Raw genomic sequence first — 19,390 nt, forward strand, 5'->3', positions numbered from 1 at the left:
GAGCCGTCTTTATGGCCATGTCGTGCCGTAGACGCTGCTGCTTAGCCTTACACCGAACAAATTGATCTGGCATTGTTAAAAGAGAATGTTCCACATTTGAGGACATTCTAGCAAGCATCAAGTTGATGAAATGAGCCCACGTTGATGGGCTTCTTAATGGCTTCACTTGTGGTACTTCAAATTCGCAGAAAGGTGGCAGTTTCGGTGCCGTATGTGCTCGCTAAGCCAAATATCGTGATGTACTCGTGCTTTGGCCCTTTCTGGTGGTCTGAAATAATGATGTCACGAGAACGATTTCCGTAATAGCTAGCAAGTGAAACAGACATGCCCAACTTCTTATATTACGTGGCACAAAACGTGGCCATGATTGAAGCTTACTTAACGTTGATTGAGAGCCGTTCGACGTCCGCCTTATTTGAAAGTCGTGCTCACGGACGCCAGTTGTGAACGGCTCGACGATAATCTTCTTCCTGCTCTTGAACGCCTCACCCCCTGTGGGGTGGCAGGACTTAAATAGCGTTTCTATGATGTCATGCATGCCTTAATGGCCTTAAAGTAGTCGGCAAAAAGGTAGCCTGCTCATCTTCGTGGGTGTGTGGTTCAGAAACAAGAGGGCTTTAGGTTTATGAAAGGCGGGCTTCGCACTTTAACGAATGATCTTCAAAGTGGCTATTGCAGTTTAAAACCCATACAAATGTAGAACAATCCCTTTAACTTGGCTGTTTCACATTGTTAGATATTGAGGCAGGCATTCAGACATGATGAAAATAACTTTCTTCTAATTGTTAACATGCCTTTAAGTGCAAAAGACTGCTTTAGATAACATAATTGTGTCTTAGATATAGACATGATATGCTCATCAATGCGTCGTTTGATTGCGTCCCGTAACGTCTTCATGACGCCAGAGTCGCTGCCAGACTGGCTGTGTTGGAACTGCCGCCGTAGCGAACGTGCTGACTCACTTGTAATACCACAATTCGCCGCAAGGTGATCTGGTAATGTACACGGTTAAAAACCAGTCATCGCTATGCGCGCGTGTTTTGGCCCTTTCTCGTGGTGTTCTTTTTTTATTTTTCGCGATGACATGTTGCTTGCATTTTTATTCTCGGTTGCGGTGCCGCTGGTGCGACAATTCGTGCTAAGGTACGTCAGACACAATGTCAATGGTCGTGTTTGCGTGACATTGGACACGGTATAGATATTGAGAGGTATGAATTGGTATAACGTTTCTATGGCGTCATACTTCTCCGGTTAATGTCAGATTAGGCTGTGTGAAAACCGAACAGATTCGTAGGCGCATAGGCCAGAAATGAAAGAACTAAGGGCATAACTGTAGATTGCAGGAAAATATCTTGAAAATGGCTTTCCTTTTTCGAAATTCCATACCAATATGGAACATTTTTTGTAATAGTCTGACCACACAGGTGTTTTATTTTCACGTGTCGAACGCGCGTAGATGTTATCAGGCTATAAACGGAGCATCTTCTCCGCCTTGCTTTGTCGAATGCGTCCTTGGCAGTTTTTCCTCCCATCTCCCTTCTGGCCTCATTGGGCATGCTTTGATAAAAGAGGAACGGAGGTAAATTTCCTTTTTTTTTGTTTAAATGCCCAGCGCGCAAAAATATCATTTGTGTATGTCATGCTTGTAGACAACTAGCGGTGGCATATGGACTGCAGCCGTCTGGTTTATCCAACTATTCAATATGATTTCAAAAGACATCTTGATCTAAGGGATGACTTACATTGCGGCGAGCAAGATTCTTTGATCCCAATTCCAGAAACCTCGGTTTTGTTTTACACGTCGCGCGATTTTCTGATGATAACACCTGCTATTGAGGTGACGAACCGAAAAGGCGCAAGGTGCAGGAAGAAAAGCTAAGGTAATTGACGCAATATTCCTGTTGAAACCGGTCAATAGAAGGCAGTCACTCCGACTGTTACGCAAGGTACAATGTGTGATATTGCAGCATCGTGAACACGCAAGATTCCCGCGTCGGACATGATGCTTGGCGAACGGGGAGATCTCCGGCGGGTGTGTCCGACGTCACCGGTGTTGGCGTCAGCCGTGGCTTGCCCGTGGCCATGGTTCGAGTCAGGACCGTGGTTCATTGATCTCTGGTCGCATGCGATGAACAGTGGTGGCCTCGTACTGTGAGCGGCGGCAGATTGCGCTCCAGAATACAGCCGACATATGATCTAAAGGTCATTGGACGGATGATCGTTCTCCCATACGATGCGATCGCAATGTTACACACCGGTGCTGCCGCCTATGCGTGGCTGGAAGCGCCATCTTTGTGGTCGGTGCTGGCCGTCCGCGCCTGCGGCATTCGGGCCGCTTACGCGCAACACCGGTGCTGCCAAGGACGCCCGGGCCGGGCGAGCGCCGGCGCTGCCTTTCTCCTGCCTGGCCCGTCGTCTGCCGGGCAAGGCGACGCCGAAAGAGCCAGCGGCCGCGGTGCGTTCCCGGGCCAGCTGTGGCGGCGCGGCTCGTTCCGCAGCCGGAGATCGACACATCACTCCAGCACTTGTATGGACGATGACCGTCACGAAGGTATTGAAGTCAATTGTATCAGTTTCGGAGACCTCGCGAATAACCTCGAATGGGCCGAAGGAACTCCTTGTACATCAATAGCCCCAAACAACCTGGGTGGACTGCATTCCAGAGCCGCCAGATGGGCCGAACTGACGAGGCCGTCCGATTGCTGCAGCGAGCGGAGGGGATTTGCCGGATCGGTGTGGCCCCACTTAACATCCATCTGCTGGCTGATGTGGCGGCACGGGCCGGGGATTGGGCAACAGGCGGAGAACCGGCGTGGAATACTTACGCGATGTGCGCCTTTCTTCAGGCGATAGATAAACTGGCGCTGGAAGTGGGGCCGCCCAATTGCCTTCTTTTTGTTTCCGCGCGATGTTTTAATTGTGTCTCGTCTTCAGATGGGGGCACCGATTGGTATTGCAATCGCTGCAGGTGCAGGGTGCGATGCAAGCTGCATAACAAGCGAGGTCGAGAGTGCAGTTCAATGCTACAATTGTCATTATCACCGCAATATCATTTCCACTTTTTCCAACGCGAATGTTGGGGCCAGTGTATTAGTCGCCGGCCATTTAAAGTGTACGTGTTGATAGTTTTTGAAAGGCGAGCTGCCGCGCAATGCAGCCACGACAGCGCCTTTCACCAATCCTGTGACACGACTGTGAGCACCCTACCAGTTGGCGGGAGCTGACTCCCTCGAAGATGCAGCGGGCTAGTGCGAGTACGGGTATAGGTGGGAGGTCCTCCCTTTCCTCAGAAACTTGTCGTAGCATCATGGTGGAAGCAACAAAGAAGTGAGAACGGCACGAAACGCACGTAATGTTTAAGTCTGAGTTTGCACCATACGCAAACAAAAAGGCTGCCTAGTGATTCAAGCCAGCAACCAGAGACTTTTCTTGGTAATTTTCTATGCAACCAGTGATGTGACGTTTGCAATAGTTTACCTCCCATTTGTTTGCACTGACGGCCAATATTTTTTAAGTTCTGAACCCCATACCTCCACAAAAAGTCTCGTTTCAAGGAGTCAGCCCGGCCGCGTGACGAAGCAATTTGAAAGAACTAATAGAAGCTGTTGAAATAAGGCAGAAATGCACGGTTGTCTTTTCGTCTCTCTTGGGATATGCTGAGGCATTGATGTGACGTACCACCGTTCTCTGTACCAGCTGCAACAACCAATTCATAGCATTAACAGTAATTAATGTCACCCAAGGCATTCAGTGTTCAGCCTGTATGAAACAGTGGGTTGAGGTAAAAGCGAAGCCTTCTCTGGTGGTTTTACTGCAGTGGTTTGAATTATTCACTTAGAGGCGTTCGTTCGCCCATCGTTCATTTTTACCACACCGCAGTCACTGGGCGCCCCAACAAGCACCGTGCGGTCATGATTGGCAGAAAAGCTTAAGATACACCAGGCGGCGTGGGTACGTCGATACACCCAGGACGGCAGTTAAATGGTGGGCAAAGAATAGGTGGATGCCACTGTGACGTCATACCCGCCGTGCTTGTCACATGGCCTGCGCGATGGCTCAACTTCTGCGTACAGCTCGGAGGGTTGCACTTTGCACTGGATGGTGCACCCAGGGAATGTTAAAATACCTGGCGCCCGAAGCTATTGTACCTGCTTTGGTGGGCACGCATATTAGTTCCTTCCATACAACTTGAGATAGTCCTGGACGTAACCCTTAGTGGCTGGAGGATCTACGAGTGCTAACTGACAGAGTTATTTTGTAGACCTTCGCAAGCCATGCTTTGTTTTTAACGGCGTGTTTTGGTTCCAATCAAGTTTAAGTGATGCATGTTGCGACTCGTTTCATGGTTCAGAGTTGGTAGAGTACAGAATTGTTGTAATCAAAGATTGATCGGGCTCACCTTTTGGAAAGAGCCTCTTATTGTTTTTGGCTCCCAAAATGGGACAGCCAGAGCCCATTAAAGTCATGTCGAGGGAATCGCGGACGAGTGTGCACCCGATCAAGGTTAATCCTGTTCGGTGAAAACGTCGGCAGCCCGGCGGCATTCAGCGTTCCCTCTGCTCGGCTAGTGAATCCTATGCAGTGATACGGGGGAACGCGATGAGGCCATGAGGCCGGTCGCGGCTGTGCACAGCTGTACAGCAACTTTGAATAGAAGCCGAACATGTGGCTACATGAATTATTTTTAAAAGGCATCGTTTTCTACGGAAACCGTGCAGAACGAAACAAGGCAAAACCACTGTAAAATTCTTCCTTCAGTTGTACGCATGACACCGCGCTCAATGTCGACCAAAAATGTTTGATTCTGTCCGATCTGCGGTAAAGTAGCGGCAGTGCTGCGGGCCAGTGTCGCTGCCGGCCGGGTGTGCTGACTGCTGCTCCCTAGGCACACGCTGCCGCTTTCGGCAGTGTGTGCCTAGTCACGTGGCCTCGTCACGTGGCCTCGTCACGGGCGTGTATGGAGCGCGGCAGCCTTCATTGGTGGGTGCGCTTACAATGCCGAGTGGCACCGATACGTGCGCCTGGGCCAGTGAAATGACCCCGCGAGAGTCTGTCCCACGGTTACTGTACTGTCTGTTGGCTTCGTCACATCCTCTAGATGGCCCGGTGTGTGGTGTCGTCGTAGTGGGGCAATTATCTCCACATCTGGGGGCTGTCGCTCAGCCAGAGTCCTTGCGCCTGGTCAGCTCATGGCCGCGGCCGGGCTGTCGCCAGTGCGTTTCTGATGACGAGCTGAGGGAGGCGGATGGCACGAAGACGACGTGGTTAGACAAAGACGGTGGCTGCGGGTACAATCGTCCCGTTCACTGAGCGGAACAGGGGGAACAAAGTCGGCGAAGCGTGGCGTGGCCGGCTGGCCACGGCTGGCGTACGTTGGCATTGTGACGAGTCCAAGAATATAGTCGTTGTAAAGATGAATTGGACAAAGCCGCCCGGACTGAAGTGGGCTGACAAATTAAAATGCAGACAGCAATGCTGATGTAGTTTTCAGTTCCACTTGATTTGCTGCTTCCCGACCCTCCGCAATCGACTTGCAGTTTTGTGTATATCTTTAGCATTATGCTATGATTGTAACAAACTACTTCTTATCCAGTCCAAAACTTTGGTGATCCCGGGTACAGGTCGTCGACGGTTTTTATTGATATATATATATATATATATATATATATATATATGTATATATATACATATATATATGTACATATATATATATATATACATATATATATACATATATATATATATATATATATATATTCCCGCTTGAACCTTGGGATGGGTATCCCAGTTTGTTGGCGAGCCACTCTGAAAGACAGTCGTCATGTGGCGCTCCTTGCCGCCCCGTTAGTGAGTGAGTGCTGTCGTCATCTGCGGCATCTCCGGCCCGGCACCAGCCAGAGTTCAGAGCGCTCACTCCCGCACGAAGCCCAGCACGAGTACTGCAACGCTCGACGCTGGGGGCATATGCCTGCCGCGGGCTCAGGGCAGCGCTGCGGCCTGTGCCTTCTACACGCTGCTGCTGACGGTCGGTAATGTAGGACGGGCCGGCTTCCGAGCTGATTTTTGCCGCACGCTGCTAATGCGGGTCGTGCGTGTTCGTAGCGCCTCACTGCGCTCTGTGTATCTCATCTGTCGTGTCCCACGCCCCGCCTGTCGCGTGGCGCATATCTGGCCCGGACATAGGTGGCCTCACAAGCGAGCCGGACTGTTGGGGTCGTGACTGGCGACTGTGGGGAGGGAGGGGGCGGGGGGGGGGGGGCACTGGTGCACGCCGACCTGACGGCGTCGGAGAGCGCGAGTGTCGTCACCAAGTTTGGCAGGACTGGAGCCACGTACCTGTGTCTCGCGGCCACTTGCCCCATTCGTCGCCCAATTTTCCGGCGGCATCAGCTGGTTTATGTAAGCGTACGTAAGTGTTGAGAAAATGGATGAAATGGAATGCGATAGACGAACATAACATATTAGTTTCAGCCGAATTTGGTATGATAGTTGGGCTAGTAAGTCGCTAACCCCTTTCAGTGGATTTTAACGGTTTCGTTCGACATCCATATCGCTACGTGCTATGTGTACTGTCCATTCCAAATAGGTCAGTTCCCTGCCGGTCACACGGCACCCGTGAAGAGCGGCAATGTCAACACCTAGGCTTTTAGCTCATGGCCGCCTAGGTTTTTAGCGTCATTTGTAGAAGACGCCTTTGCAACGCTCTTCACAGTGGTGGTGCTTCAATGGCTACCGCGCTGGGTGTAAAATGACCGCAGTAGTCGGTGCACCATAAAGTCTCAATCATCCTCTTAAATGGTTGGCACGCCCGTCTCCATTCATGGCGACCAGCAGTGGCAAATTGGGCTCACGATCCGTTGCCATATGCTTTTTGTTTCGCGCCTGAACCGCCAAAAGTTTTCCTGGCGGGGCTGGAAACAGTTCGTCGTGGGCGGCCGTAGCGCGGTGGGCGGTGACATGATATCAGGTCCTGACCGGACATGGTTATCGGAGTCAGGACCCCTTCGGCGGCAGTGAAAGTGTCCACGCAACGGGCTGTTGCCTGTCGGGGGTATCGGTCTCAGCAGTGATACGAAAAGACATTCTCGCGCGCGGTGGGCGGTGACATGATATCAGGTCCTGACCGGACATGGTTATCGGAGTCAGGACCCCTTCGGCGGCAATGAAAGTGTCCACGCAACGGGCTGTCGCCTGTCGGGGGTATCGGTCTCAGCAGTGATACGAAAAGACATTCTCGCAAACGAATTTTGATACACGAACGATACGTGCGAGAATATTAAAAGCTGTGGCTGCTACTACCTATGCCTAGTATTGTCTATTTGTCTGACGAGCACCCAGTTTTGTTATTGCCTTAAAGCTAAAAACGCTGAAAACGGCCGTCATTGCAACATTTCCCGGCGTGGTGCTCCCCCCCCCCCCCCCCCCCCCGGCAAATATCAGTTAGTGATTTAGCGTGAACGCTGGTTCCGTGGCCGCTTTTTTTAGATGTGACTTTGAATCTGTGCGAGTGTGTAAGCGACCAAGGACTGGGTGCTGGCTTGTTTCTCGGAACGAGCGGGCGGTGACATAAGGTCAACGGCCACGCTGGATGGCCGCGCCGTTGAGGCGGCACCTGGGGATGGAGGGTCTGTGGCGGAGTGACGCTCGAATGGAGGTGCTCATCCACCAGCGGGACAGTCACGCTTGATGATATGGATGGCAGTGTGATATCCTGTCAGCGCTCATGAATGCAGCGCATTTTAAAAGGATCGTGTGTGTAAAGTATGCATGCCCTGCAGGCCCCACGCCTGGGGCGCTGCTGTCCTGTCGCCCGCCCGACACCTTTGTGTGTACTACGTCAACGGCGTGCGAAAAGCCGGTGGCGGCTAGTGTCGGACCAGCGCGTACCCCCAGGGCAAAGGTCTGGACACAGAACGTCGCCAGCAGATATCAACGTCAAACAAATACACAGCAGGAGTGGGTATATGTGCGGTCAAAGGCGGTGTCAGATTGTATGGCAAGCCGTGATTGTGTGGCAAGCCGTAACGGATGAGGGCTCCCTGTGCCGAGGCCAAGGCTCAGTGCTGACAGACCCGGCAAGCAGTCTTACGCCTGCTTCAACAAATTGCAGCATGCTTCAACGTCACGAACGCCTTATTTCGCAAAAGCAGTTTTCACCCAAGGCGTGGCGTAACGACTGGAAGCGGCGCGCCGCGTCGCCGGGCGGCGCCTGTTTGCGGAGTTAACGGTTAGTTGAGGTCAGCCATATGCGTGAGATAGGCAACAAATAGAACAATTCGTAGATGAAGTGTGCGGTTTTCATCCTGGTATAAATATCTGGGATCTCTTTTGTCAATATTAGTTATCACCTAATTACATCTGGCTTCCAGGAAAGAAACACCGATTGCGAGGTTTTATGCCACGGTGAACATACTGTCGACCCCTGCTATTCAAAAACGGCTGTTTACCGTAGATGGGAGTGGTGATTAGGGGGAGCAAGCACACATGTCCACGCAGCTACTCAGATGTCGTGCGCTCTCACCAAAAAGGCTCGTGGTGCGGCATTCGGCGCAGCGCGCAGCGACAGCTGGCGGCGCAAACGCGGCTGACAGCTGGCGATATATGCCGTTCCCGGCAATGCAGGCATGTTGACGCTGGCGGCCGGAAAACATGCTTAAGAATGGCTTACCTGACGGCGAGGTGAACAGGCAAGCAGCTTCACCGACCGCGTTTTAGACGTTTGCTCTGCTTGCTTTGCCTCGGCTATGTGGGTCTTTGCCCCCTGGCATGGCATGTGTGTGCTGCTCGCTGAGTGTTGCGATGTTTTGGTCTTGCTGGTGTTCACATTGCAGCTGTTTCTCCGTTAGCTCACCCCTAGCTGACGGTCGCTGTTGTAGGAGCGCCCACATGAGCCAGGATATGTCTGAGGAGTACCTCTGCGTGACTGCGCCATGTGAGGCACCTTAGCCATGTTTGCGTGGCACGTTTGTTGTGTTATGCGATGCATTCTCCATCTAGAAATTGTGAAGAGTTTGACGCGAAGTGGTTTTTCAGTATCAGCTTTTTGTGATTCGAATTGTGATAATTTCATGTGGTGTATGTTGCCGCAAGTATTGCTTTTCCACTGCCGTACTGCATTTGTTAGATTTTTACACGTTATTCTGGTTATGGGAATGTATGAGTAATAAAAGTTTGATAGAAGTTTTGGGCTGCATCCAAGGGATCCTATTACTCAGGTGCAAGTTAAAAACAAGTGGCCGATGGCGCACAAGATGCGGAGAGATAAAGCAGTAGGGTTTGGCACATCCCAACAAAGAGTAGGCAGAGCTCAGCAAATGTCACGCTCATAAACAACAATCTGAGCATTGTGAGCAGAACCACGTTTGGACTTACCTAGCACCAAAATAGATGGTGAGTGAGACGAAAGACACTACAAAATGCCATTTAATCGTTAGCCTGAGACAAATTTGTATTGATGTGCACTTCTAACTCAGAACAAAATATGGGAGCCTTCATTGCCTTTGGAAACCTGCATTCCACGCTTTGAGTTGAAGTGCGCAGGCGAATTTGGAAATTCTTTAGACTACGTGGAGTGATAAAATGGCAACTATATAAAACACACTAGGCTATGCACAACACGTTGCAAGCCTCGTTATATAAAACCTGACTCCACGTTTTGCAACATTTTGTATGATGCATTGAACGTACGATGCATTGAACGTACGATCGTATGATGCTCTGCCCGTCCGTCTGTCTTTTGGTCTGTGTGCGCGCATTTTGTAGCCAGACGGACAGCAGTGACAGCTGCGGGGGGGGGGGGGTACTGTCAAATTTGCTCATGCGTCCGGTTTAATATTCGTTGTGATCCACGACATGACCCCACGTCTGCCTGATACCAGTGTCGGTCACAGCGGGCGCGAGCGCGCGAGCAAGGGGCACGTTTTGGCATTTGCCAAAAACAAGGGAGACACTTTAAGTATGTGCAAGAGACGAAAGTTGTGCAAAGGCCAAGCTGTCAAAAATGTGCCGCAGGGCTCGAACAACGACGGATATTGCGTCCCTACACGCAGTTCTCATTCGACGCAGCCACTTGAGCTTAGAAAAAACTAATTAAGAAGCGTTGTTCATCATTACGGTGCAAATCAGTGTTTGTGGCTGGAGTGGTGTTTCACAGGCGCCAACGGCGCCGGCTGCTCTCGCTGCGAAGCAAGCGTTAACAGTTAACTGACGTCTATTCAGTGATGTTCGGATGTCCTGAGTACGCGGAACTGCGTTGCATTGGCAAAGTGTTCCGAGAACCGCATCACATAATTAAGACACACGTCAACGTCACGTCGTTGTTGGCGTCTCCACGAGCTCCAAAGGCACCGCCTCTTCGCGCGACGAAAGCAAGCGAGAACCCCCTGTGTCATCTAAGTTCTCGAGGACAAACATTGCTTAAGCAGTGTCTGCTAGTGCAGCACTTCCGAAACAGGTCGTATCTCAAGTACGCGAACCATTACAGCAGCGTGGAGCTATTCATTGAGTCACCTCAAACCAGAATGCTAAGCATGTGGACCGCATCGTGAGTAGATCTCGTCTTCCTCCACCAGATGCTCTTGACACGTTAATCCACAATCCCATGACGTCATGTACAACCTCGCCCGAAAGCATCTCGTACGCTGTTACAGGTGTTACAGGTAAACAGGTGTTTATGACGTCGCCGTTGACCACCGTAGCATTTATGTTATAAAGTGGCCGGAATGCAGGCCAGCCAGTATTTCTGGCAACGTTTGTTACCGGATGAGTTAATGGCATTTACATCGGCTGAGTATCTTACCATCATTCTCACGAGCTGCATATGTAAGAGTACACAGCTCGTGAGCATGGCCTCCAAATGTTGCGGCGTAGGCTGAGTATCTTACCATTATTCTCAAGAGCTGCATATGAGTATACAGCTCGTGAGCATGGCCTCCAAATGCTGCGGCGTATGTGGTCGTGGACTTTTGCATGGTTATCCTGGTATCAAAGGAGGGATTCTAACGCAAGAAGATTCACTAACAGGAATTTCCGAAGGCAAGGGAAATGAACTAGTCGGGCAACCAGTGATAAATCAAAACCTTGTTGGTTTGGTTTTCTTCTCATATCTACCCAATGTATGCGCGCTATTTTGTATTGTGCTTGGTACAGTGGTTGATCGGGGAAGAGTTATGCCCCGCTGAGGCATGAGCGCCTGCTGTAAATGCAGTAGGCATCTTAGGTATTTTTTCTCTCCTTTTTTTGCTACGCTAAATAATGTGCAACCTCTGTGAATTGCGTATGTTGTGCTGATCATAGAGTCTGCATATCGAGTGACATTATTTTCACCAAGACATTCCTAGCCTGCATTCACTAGTTCCAATGATCAGCCAGTGTGCGCTGTAGTACCGCGAGCCTACTTTTGTCAAGAGTATTGAATTAACAACTTAGTTTTTAGTGAAATCTCACATTATTGAATGCATGCAAAGCTGTCCAGGAAATCTTCAATAATGGGGAGTTTAACACGCGCTCGGATGGAATCAATTGGACCCTCCAAAAGCTTCTTCCAAAATAACTTCCGAACGGCGCGGCGTAGCCGCGGCCACACTGTATAGCTGTAGTCAAGTGAATGGCGGATCTTTTGGCCAAAAAAATTGGATCTATCTTGTAGGGTCGGTGACCTTTGGCTGGTCTAAGTGAAACTGTTGCTTTTATCGAGGGCCATTTCTAGGGAATTGTCTAGTCTGATGCGAAAACTGGGTGTTTGACGAAACCGTACATGTGTGCTGGTTCTTAGGCATTGCACTCACTCAATGTAAAATTACAACAAGCTCCGGTGGCCTTGGGGCAGGTATGGAGGTCAGACCGTCGGAGATCAAAACTAGCTTTTTTACTCGAGAGCTTGCTTTTTTGCCTGTTGCGAGGGCAGTTTCTGGTGCTCATTTCCAATTTGTGAACGACAGGGACCGCAACAGACAGGTGCCATGTGCTTTTTTAAACATCAGATTAGCTCACCGACTCAAAAAATGACCCAGGCTTACAGCTTTTGGGAATATATCGTCTAGCGTCATTCATGACACGCATTTGAGTGGCAAAATGACAGCAGTTTCGTAACTTTTTGGTTACCGCGGCCTTCTAAAGGTCAAACAAGGTCACTGATTTAAAATAAAACCATTGACATTTTGCTTAGAATAGGTATGTAGGTTCACGGCGGTTGCATGAGGAGGCGTGGGGCACTTTGGACACTGATCTGGTGTTTGGCCTTGTTTTATTTTATTGGATCTAAGCTCATGACTAAGGAATCTCAAATTTTCACAAAAGCATTCACGTTCAGTTCCTGTCCGTTGAATTTGATGCATCTAGTTATCTAAGTGTTCGAGATATCAGGGGGGGGGGGTGGGGGTCAAATGTTGAATGCACTTTGCTTCCTACCCGAGCGAAGTGTATTCAACCGGCCACCTGGGCGCGTGTTAACGAGTAACTCATGGTTTTGAATGAGACGGCATTAGTAACCTCATTCCTCGAGAGATAACCAAGAGAATGGACAGACTCATGTATGTATATTTCGGCTACACGCCTTTATTGGAACGTATATGTGTTCGTAAGACATCGCGCCGATGGGCTGTTCTTCAAGCATGACAGTTTTTGAGAGAAAAAAACATTGATGATTGGACACTTTTTGGAGAAACCACTGTCGTGGACTTGCATAGGATGACAGTGCTTAGCGGCAGATCCTAGGCGCTAAGGTGCAAGTGGTGCTCGGAGCTTCTGTGATTGTTGCTGTGTTTGAAGCTCTGTTGTGTGTGTAGTGCTGTAAGGATTGATGCTTCCAAAGATCGAGCAATAAAGCTTACTAAAAAATAGTTTTTAAGTGACATGCAGAAAGCTGCGGCATGCTTTCATAATTCATTTGTGATCCCCTTTTCCTCAAAGTTGTCTTCCTTTCTCACGTAATAATTCTGCAAAGCTTTGACTTTAATGCGTGCCCGATGGGAGGCTATTGCCAATTCGTGGTAGTTCTACACGGCAGCTGTACAATTCAAAACGTTACAGTCATAGGCTGATCTGCATGTGCTTGGCATTTATCTTGATCGCAAAACTTACGGTTTGGAATCGTAATTCACCGCTCGGACCATAGGAAATAGAACTCCAGGACTTTCTTGACTGGCGTAATCCCTTAAGCATGCTGGCTGTCGGTTGTGTGATTCACACAAACAGCGGCGAAATATTACACTTGGAACGGTCGGACCCAGTACCGCGCTCTCTAGAAGGCTCTGCAGCCACCGATTACACTCCCGTGCAGTTTCCCGCAACAGCAATGACAATTATTTCGGATGTATGTTTGCGATCAGTACTCCGCTACTGCGGTGACGCTGTCTACCTGTGTTTGGCCTGGTCATAGGGCGGGGCGGATGAAGGCGGGGAGGGGACCGCCCACGGGCCTGCACCGCGCCCTTTGCAGGGCCGCCTGTCTGCCTGTCGCGACAGTGACGCGGTCGCGCCTGGCATTTTCCGGCGGCTAGGCGTGACGTCCGAACGGGGTCGTGACGCGCCGCGCGGGCCGGCCGTGCCGGTCGCACGCACGTAGCGGCGGCGGCGGCGGCGCCGCGGGGTCAGGCGGCAGCGGGTCAGCCGGCCGGCCGGCGTCGCCAGTTGGGCCGGGGCCGCCGCCGCGCGCGCACCGCCAGTCAGCGCCCGCTGAGTGATCCCGGCGAAAGTGAGAGCGCCGCCGCACGACCGGCCGCGCCGCCAGATCGCGGCCACTTTCACGTGTTGCGCGACCTTGTGCCGACTGCTGCCGGCGCCGCCCGGCCGTCAGCTGTGCGCGGCCTGCCGCGCCGGGCGGCCGCGGCCCGGGGCCGAGCGCAGCGCGTGGACCGCGACTGGTCACGCTCCGCGCCGACCGCTGTGAAACGCTCCGGTCGCCAGGGCCGCGCCGCTGCCGGCGCCGACCCCGTCCTGGCTCGGAGCCCGGCCATGGCTGCCTGATATGATGACCAAGGTGCCGCCGCGCCCGCGCCATGCCTCCATTATCCGACCTGTCCAGTTTCTGCTGCCTACTCGGGTAACTACAACGCCGGGCGCCCGGTCACGCAGCGATATGATTAGCAAATCCAGTTGAGCGCGGAGCTTACTGATTGACTAAGACTCTTGCAATTTGCGTTTGTAATCACTGTTAACGTGAGTGTGTTACGGCGAGGGCGGGCCATGTACACGTGTTGGTGGCTGTGTATGTGTTGCTATGTGGTCCACGTTTACTGTATTATTTATAGTTTGCCGATAATCGCTCGGGACTTGAGGTTAATTTTTTATGGAAATTTGACGTCACCTGTGAACAGGGGCGTGGCCTGTCACTGTGACCAGTGACTGTCCATGCCCGCCGCCGGTTGCCGACTCACAGCCGCATGACCGAGCGCAGCGTAGTGGACCACTCTCACTCTCGGCCGCGTCCCGGCGGCGGCGGCGGCGGCACCAGCAGCTGCGGCGACCGATAGACGCGCCGAGCGCTGATACGGGCCGCGTTGTCCGGGTATCCGCCGCGCCGGGCTGCACGTCCCGCCATATGGTGCCGGGCCGCGCCCCGCCGCGGCGCCGGGCGGGTCGGCCTGCTGTGTCACGCCCGGTGGGGGACGGCCCTCCCGGGGCGGTTCTGCGAGGACTGGGTCACCGGCTGCAGGCGCCGGCGGTGGGAAGGCCGGAAGGCGTCGGGGTCGGGGAACTCCGCCCGGCTCGCAGCTGCTCAGTTGCCGGACCGAACGGGTGCCCGCTGGCCGATTCCGCCGCTGTTGGAAAGGTCGGGAGGCGCCAGGACCGGGCGAACACCTCCTGGCTCGCAGCTTCTCAGCTGTCGAACCGAACGGTGCACGGTGGCCTGCTCCGCCGCCACCGTTGTCCGCGATGCACGGCCGCGGAGTGACGAAAGCGCCGGCTTTCGCCCCGGCCAGTGCACCGGCTGACGGCTCGTGATAGTTACTGCGACTATGGCCGCCCGCCAGCCGCCGGGCGGGGCTGCTGGGGTGTGCGTGTGTGTGCGCGAGGAGGGGCGGGGGGGGGGGAGGCGCTTCAGCTGCCGGTCATGACTGGGCTGGTAGCCGGGTAGCCGGTTGGTCGGGTCGAATGGCGCCGGCGGCTGTCATCTCAGCTGTGGCGCCGTGGCCACAGACCTGCAGTCGGGCGGCTGGCCCTGCTCATTGGTACAGACAGACTGTGTAGTCTGAACTGGGAGCGCAGCGCGTCGTCTCACGTCTGTGGGGTGATCTGCAGACTGGGCAGGATCGTGGCGAACCAATTGGAGGAAACATATAATGCATCGAAGGGTTGTGTCGCCTCGTGAGTTCCCTTCCTCGTACGCTCCCGCCGCCTGTATCCGGCTGTGGGCCTCTGTCGCCAGCCAGGCGGGGGCATGCCTGCCTCGAACGGGGTCGGCGAACGCCTGGTTCAGCCGCGTGGGTGCCGACCATTTCGGCATGCTCTGCCTCAAATCGATACTTCCCGTTCGGTGGTGAGTACAAGGCTTCCAATGTTGTTCATCCAACGTCCGACCTGTCGTGGGTTGCGGCTGCCGTTGCTGGCCTTCCTGGGTTGCGGTTGCGGGCCTTCCTGCTGAGACATTCGTCGGTGATTGGCAATGTCTTTGCATTGTCGTGACTAGAGAGCACCGCGTACTTGGCCATTTAGACGTCTGATGCGCTGAGCTTTATCGCCGCTGCAGTTTTGTCTCGCTGGGAGCTATAATGTCGATCCCCAGCTGACGAATGGGGAAGATTCGTTGTGGAGGTTGGACTGAAGTGGTAGCAAATTCGGAACTTGGTTCAACAAAAGAAACTCTTCCGTCCTATCTCCCTCGGGTGGAGCGTGCTGCCAAATACCAAATCGACAGAATACCAAGCCACTGTTGGAGGCTGTTGACGTCATTTATCAAGCTAAGATTTGAATAATGTCAAGGGTCCTGTTGTGTTTTCGCGGTGAAAATGAAGTGTGAAAAAACAAAAATGCCCGCACCAATTGATGATTATACCACGGCGCTCTGTGTGGTTTAGCCGCAACTTGGATTTCGGTCATAGAGCCCCAGCGACCTGATAGCCGCCCGACCGGAAGTACGTCACGTTTTGCCCAAATAGCGTGGATGTATCTTCCACTTCTGTCGACAAAAAAAAGAGAAGAAAATTTGACGTGTGGCGTGCGGATTTTTACAAACCCGTACTTACTATAGCGTTTGCGACAACTTCGCTCGCTGATGGACGGCAGCTGTGATGGCTCTACAAATGCTGGTGCTGGCGTAACTCTCATGACGAAGACATCAGCGGCTGTGATAGCGCTACAAACGCTGGTGGCGGCCTTGCCCCCATGACTAAGGCAACAGCAGCAGCTGTAAAGGCACTACAAACGTTGGTGCCGGCCTTACTCTCATGACTGAGGCAACAGCAGCAGCTGTGATGGCACTACAAACGTTGGTGCCGGCCTTACTCTCATGACCAAGGCAACAGCAGCAGCTATAATGCCACTACAAACATTGGCGCCGGCCTTTCTCTCATGGCTGAGGCAACAGTAGTGTAAGCCATGGCCGAACCAGTGAAGCCTCGCGCGATGCGCTTCGGCACTGGGTCCTGCGCGTCTCCTACCGCACTGGTATGGCTTCGATCAGTCGAGGGCTCCTCGGCGGGCGCTTCGCCTGCGGTTGCTCCTGGTCGCTTGGGTTTTGCAGACCCGTGGCGTTCCAGTGACGTGGCAGGAGGAATGTTACAGCCGAGGCCGCCGTTATGCCGGGCTGCCCAGTCGACAACAGCCTCTGATCGGCACGTCCAGGCTGGCGGAACGCATGCTGGACACCATTTTGTCGTGTGGGTACAGCAAAAACTGGTGCCGGTCGACGCGTGGCCGGCCGTGGATATGTGGAGGGAGGTAATGTGGAGGCCTCGTTCCCGGTCCGTCTCCCCGACTTCGTTTGGTCAGTCTGGTCCGCCTGGCTTCGTCCGACTTTGTCTGGCTCTGTCTGGTCAATCAATCAATCGTCTGGCTCCGTGTGGTCAGTCTGGTCCGGCTGGCTCCTCTTTTTCTGTCTTTCTGAACTGGTCTAGTGGGAGTCATAAACTTTTGGTTTTGTGATATGAGATCGGTGAAATTGTATTGAGTTGCACGTTTTCACCCCTCAGATGCGTTTCTTAAGATGAAACGTTATGTTTAGTAAGCAGACAACTACTTTCAAGTAAATTAATAGCAAAATTCTGTATTGCAGTCCTTCCTCGCAAAGAAGAAAATGAACTCCTTTCGTTCAAAACCTGTCTTTAAAAACCACTTGAAAGTATAGTGATCATATCTTGGACCGCTTGCAAGAAAATCAGCGCACTAGGTTCTTGGCCGAGGTGTGGTGATTATTGTTGCATTTACGGCAGCTTGCCCACTTTATTGGCTTTGCTTGCTGCCGCTGCCGCTGGGATTTTGAAGTGATTTGCAGACAGAATGCACTATAGTTCCTTTGAGAGCCCTTATTCGACAATGAGTCGACACTTCCCGAGACCCCGAGGAGGGGAAGGAGAGGGAGAGATCTCTCCGCGCACAGCCCTGGGTTCCCGGGAGCCGCCTAGGAGCACTGGCGGTCGATCAGGCTGTGTGTGTGTCGAGGTGGCTGTCATGCCCTGAAGTTCAGGACGGCCACGCTGCCGTGGAATGCCCGATGAATCTGTCAATTGGAGCGCCGTCTCAACGGGATGTCCAGCCAGTCTGTCGACTGGAGCCCCGTCTCAGCGAGATGCCCGACCAGCGTACCCACCGGACATCCGCCTCGGCGACATGCCGGATCCGTCTGTCGACCCGAGCTTGTATCAGGGGAATGACCGACCTGTAACCAGTTTTGTAAAGAGAAGTAACTGCACATTTTTGACCGGCTAAAGTACTTTCAGCTAAAATGCAGACGTGCCATAATTTCCGATGCTGTTCCGCTACTTGCAGAAGTAAACAAAGCTGTTTGGTTCTTGTGTTCATACTGTGAGCTTCCCTGTACTTCGCGTGGAGGCAATACGCGCCTCAACAACAAAGACCCCCTGAAATAGCTGACTTTACGCTTACCCAAGGTTGCGCGTTTTGTGCACTTATATCATGTGTGTTCGCGTCATAGCAAGACAGAAAAACACCTCGTGAACCTCGCGACTTGTGGAAAAGACGTAGGTTTTCATCCCAGCCTGCCAGCTTTATTCACCACACTTCTTAGCATATGTTTGTGGCGCCTACAACGTTACAGTACGAACTGCAGTTGAATTGATTTTCTCTCACATACGTACACGTCCACCCTTTCTTTAAAGTTCACCCAGTATGGGGACACTACTTCATTGCTCAACAATTTCTCACTGCACGTTATCTGTCGGTCTAAACGGCCTGCTCCTCCGCTCCTGCTTGTCGTCATGCGCCGAGTCTTGTATGATCATCACGGTTTATTTTACGACCAGCGCATCTTAAAATTTTACTTCAGTTTCGGATTTAATGTCTTCGCCACGGCCAAGTCATCTACGTTTATGAAACCCGATGGATGTTCGGTGAAGTACGGAGTGACTCTTTACTTCAGATTTTCCTGCCAATAGTCAAATTTATGTGCGTAAGAGTACGTAGTTGCTCCGTGCTTTATGCGACCGGATTCAAAGTGAAAGCTGGATAAGTCGCTCGTTACACCAAAACTTACGACATTTTCTTTATGAAACTGGTTACAGTTCGTCGATCGGGGGCCAGTCTCAGACTTCTTATTTCGTGAGCGCAGCATGGCTGTAGATTTGAGTCATTTTGTCGTTAGCAACACGACCAGGGGTGGTATGCTGCTGTTTCGGTACGTGTGATGGATGTTGCGTTTGCTCCAAATGTTGGCGGATTTCAGCATGCTTAGATTGGCGACGCCTTGAGTGGCGGCTGAGTATATTGGGCCGGCCAGCGGTGACGTCTGGATCATACTGCTTACCCTGTTCTAGAAGGGCCCGCCGTGTGCCGGGCGTCGGCAGGGGGCGATCGATGGGTAGCTGCTGCACGGTGTATAAGTCAATGGCACTACGAGCTGGGATTCAGGCACCGTATCCCTTCTCTCTTGGGTACAACTGTGCCGATTCTGGCTGCCCCGTCCGATTGCATGGTTGCGTCCTGCATGATCCACTACGCACGTCGCCGTTACGTGACTGCGGTAGCTGTCAGCCGAGTCAGTTATTTATTCATGTCCGGTCTGTGTGTGTGTGCCGGTGAGCAGGGCCGCTCCCGTCTCCGGAGCAGGTTTTACACTCGGAACGTACGAACCTGCGGCAGTGGAGGTAGCAACACTTGCGGTGCCGGTGGCGCCTCGTATTTCACGGCTGAGGAGGCGACCACAGGCTCAGGTCGTGCTGCAACCGAGAACATGCACAGTCGTCCAGTTAGTCGTAAAGAAAACGCCAGTGAACGA

At 52.4% G+C, this 19,390-nt stretch overlaps 1 protein-coding gene across 2 annotated transcripts in view; it reads left to right on the forward strand.

The window, feature by feature from the left end:
* The window catches only part of LOC119099862 (protein ENL), a 44,494-nt gene that overhangs the window by 6,750 nt on the left and 18,354 nt on the right, over positions 1 to 19,390 (forward strand). The window contains exon 1 of one of the 2 annotated variants that reach the window (XM_037222955.1): positions 13,863 to 14,041. The exons of the other annotated variant lie outside the window; for it this stretch is intronic. Coding sequence (XP_037078850.1) covers positions 13,967 to 14,041 — 75 coding nt within the window. The 5' untranslated portion in view covers positions 13,863 to 13,966. Of the gene's footprint in view, positions 1 to 13,862; positions 14,042 to 19,390 lie in introns of those variants that run through there. 2 annotated transcript variants of the gene reach the window in all.

The sequence above is a fragment of the Pollicipes pollicipes genome, unplaced genomic scaffold (genome assembly GCF_011947565.3).
Source record: "Pollicipes pollicipes isolate AB1234 unplaced genomic scaffold, Ppol_2.1 Scaffold_4881;HRSCAF=5763_pilon_pilon_pilon, whole genome shotgun sequence".
In the NCBI taxonomy this organism is placed as follows: domain Eukaryota; kingdom Metazoa; phylum Arthropoda; class Thecostraca; order Pollicipedomorpha; family Pollicipedidae; genus Pollicipes; species Pollicipes pollicipes.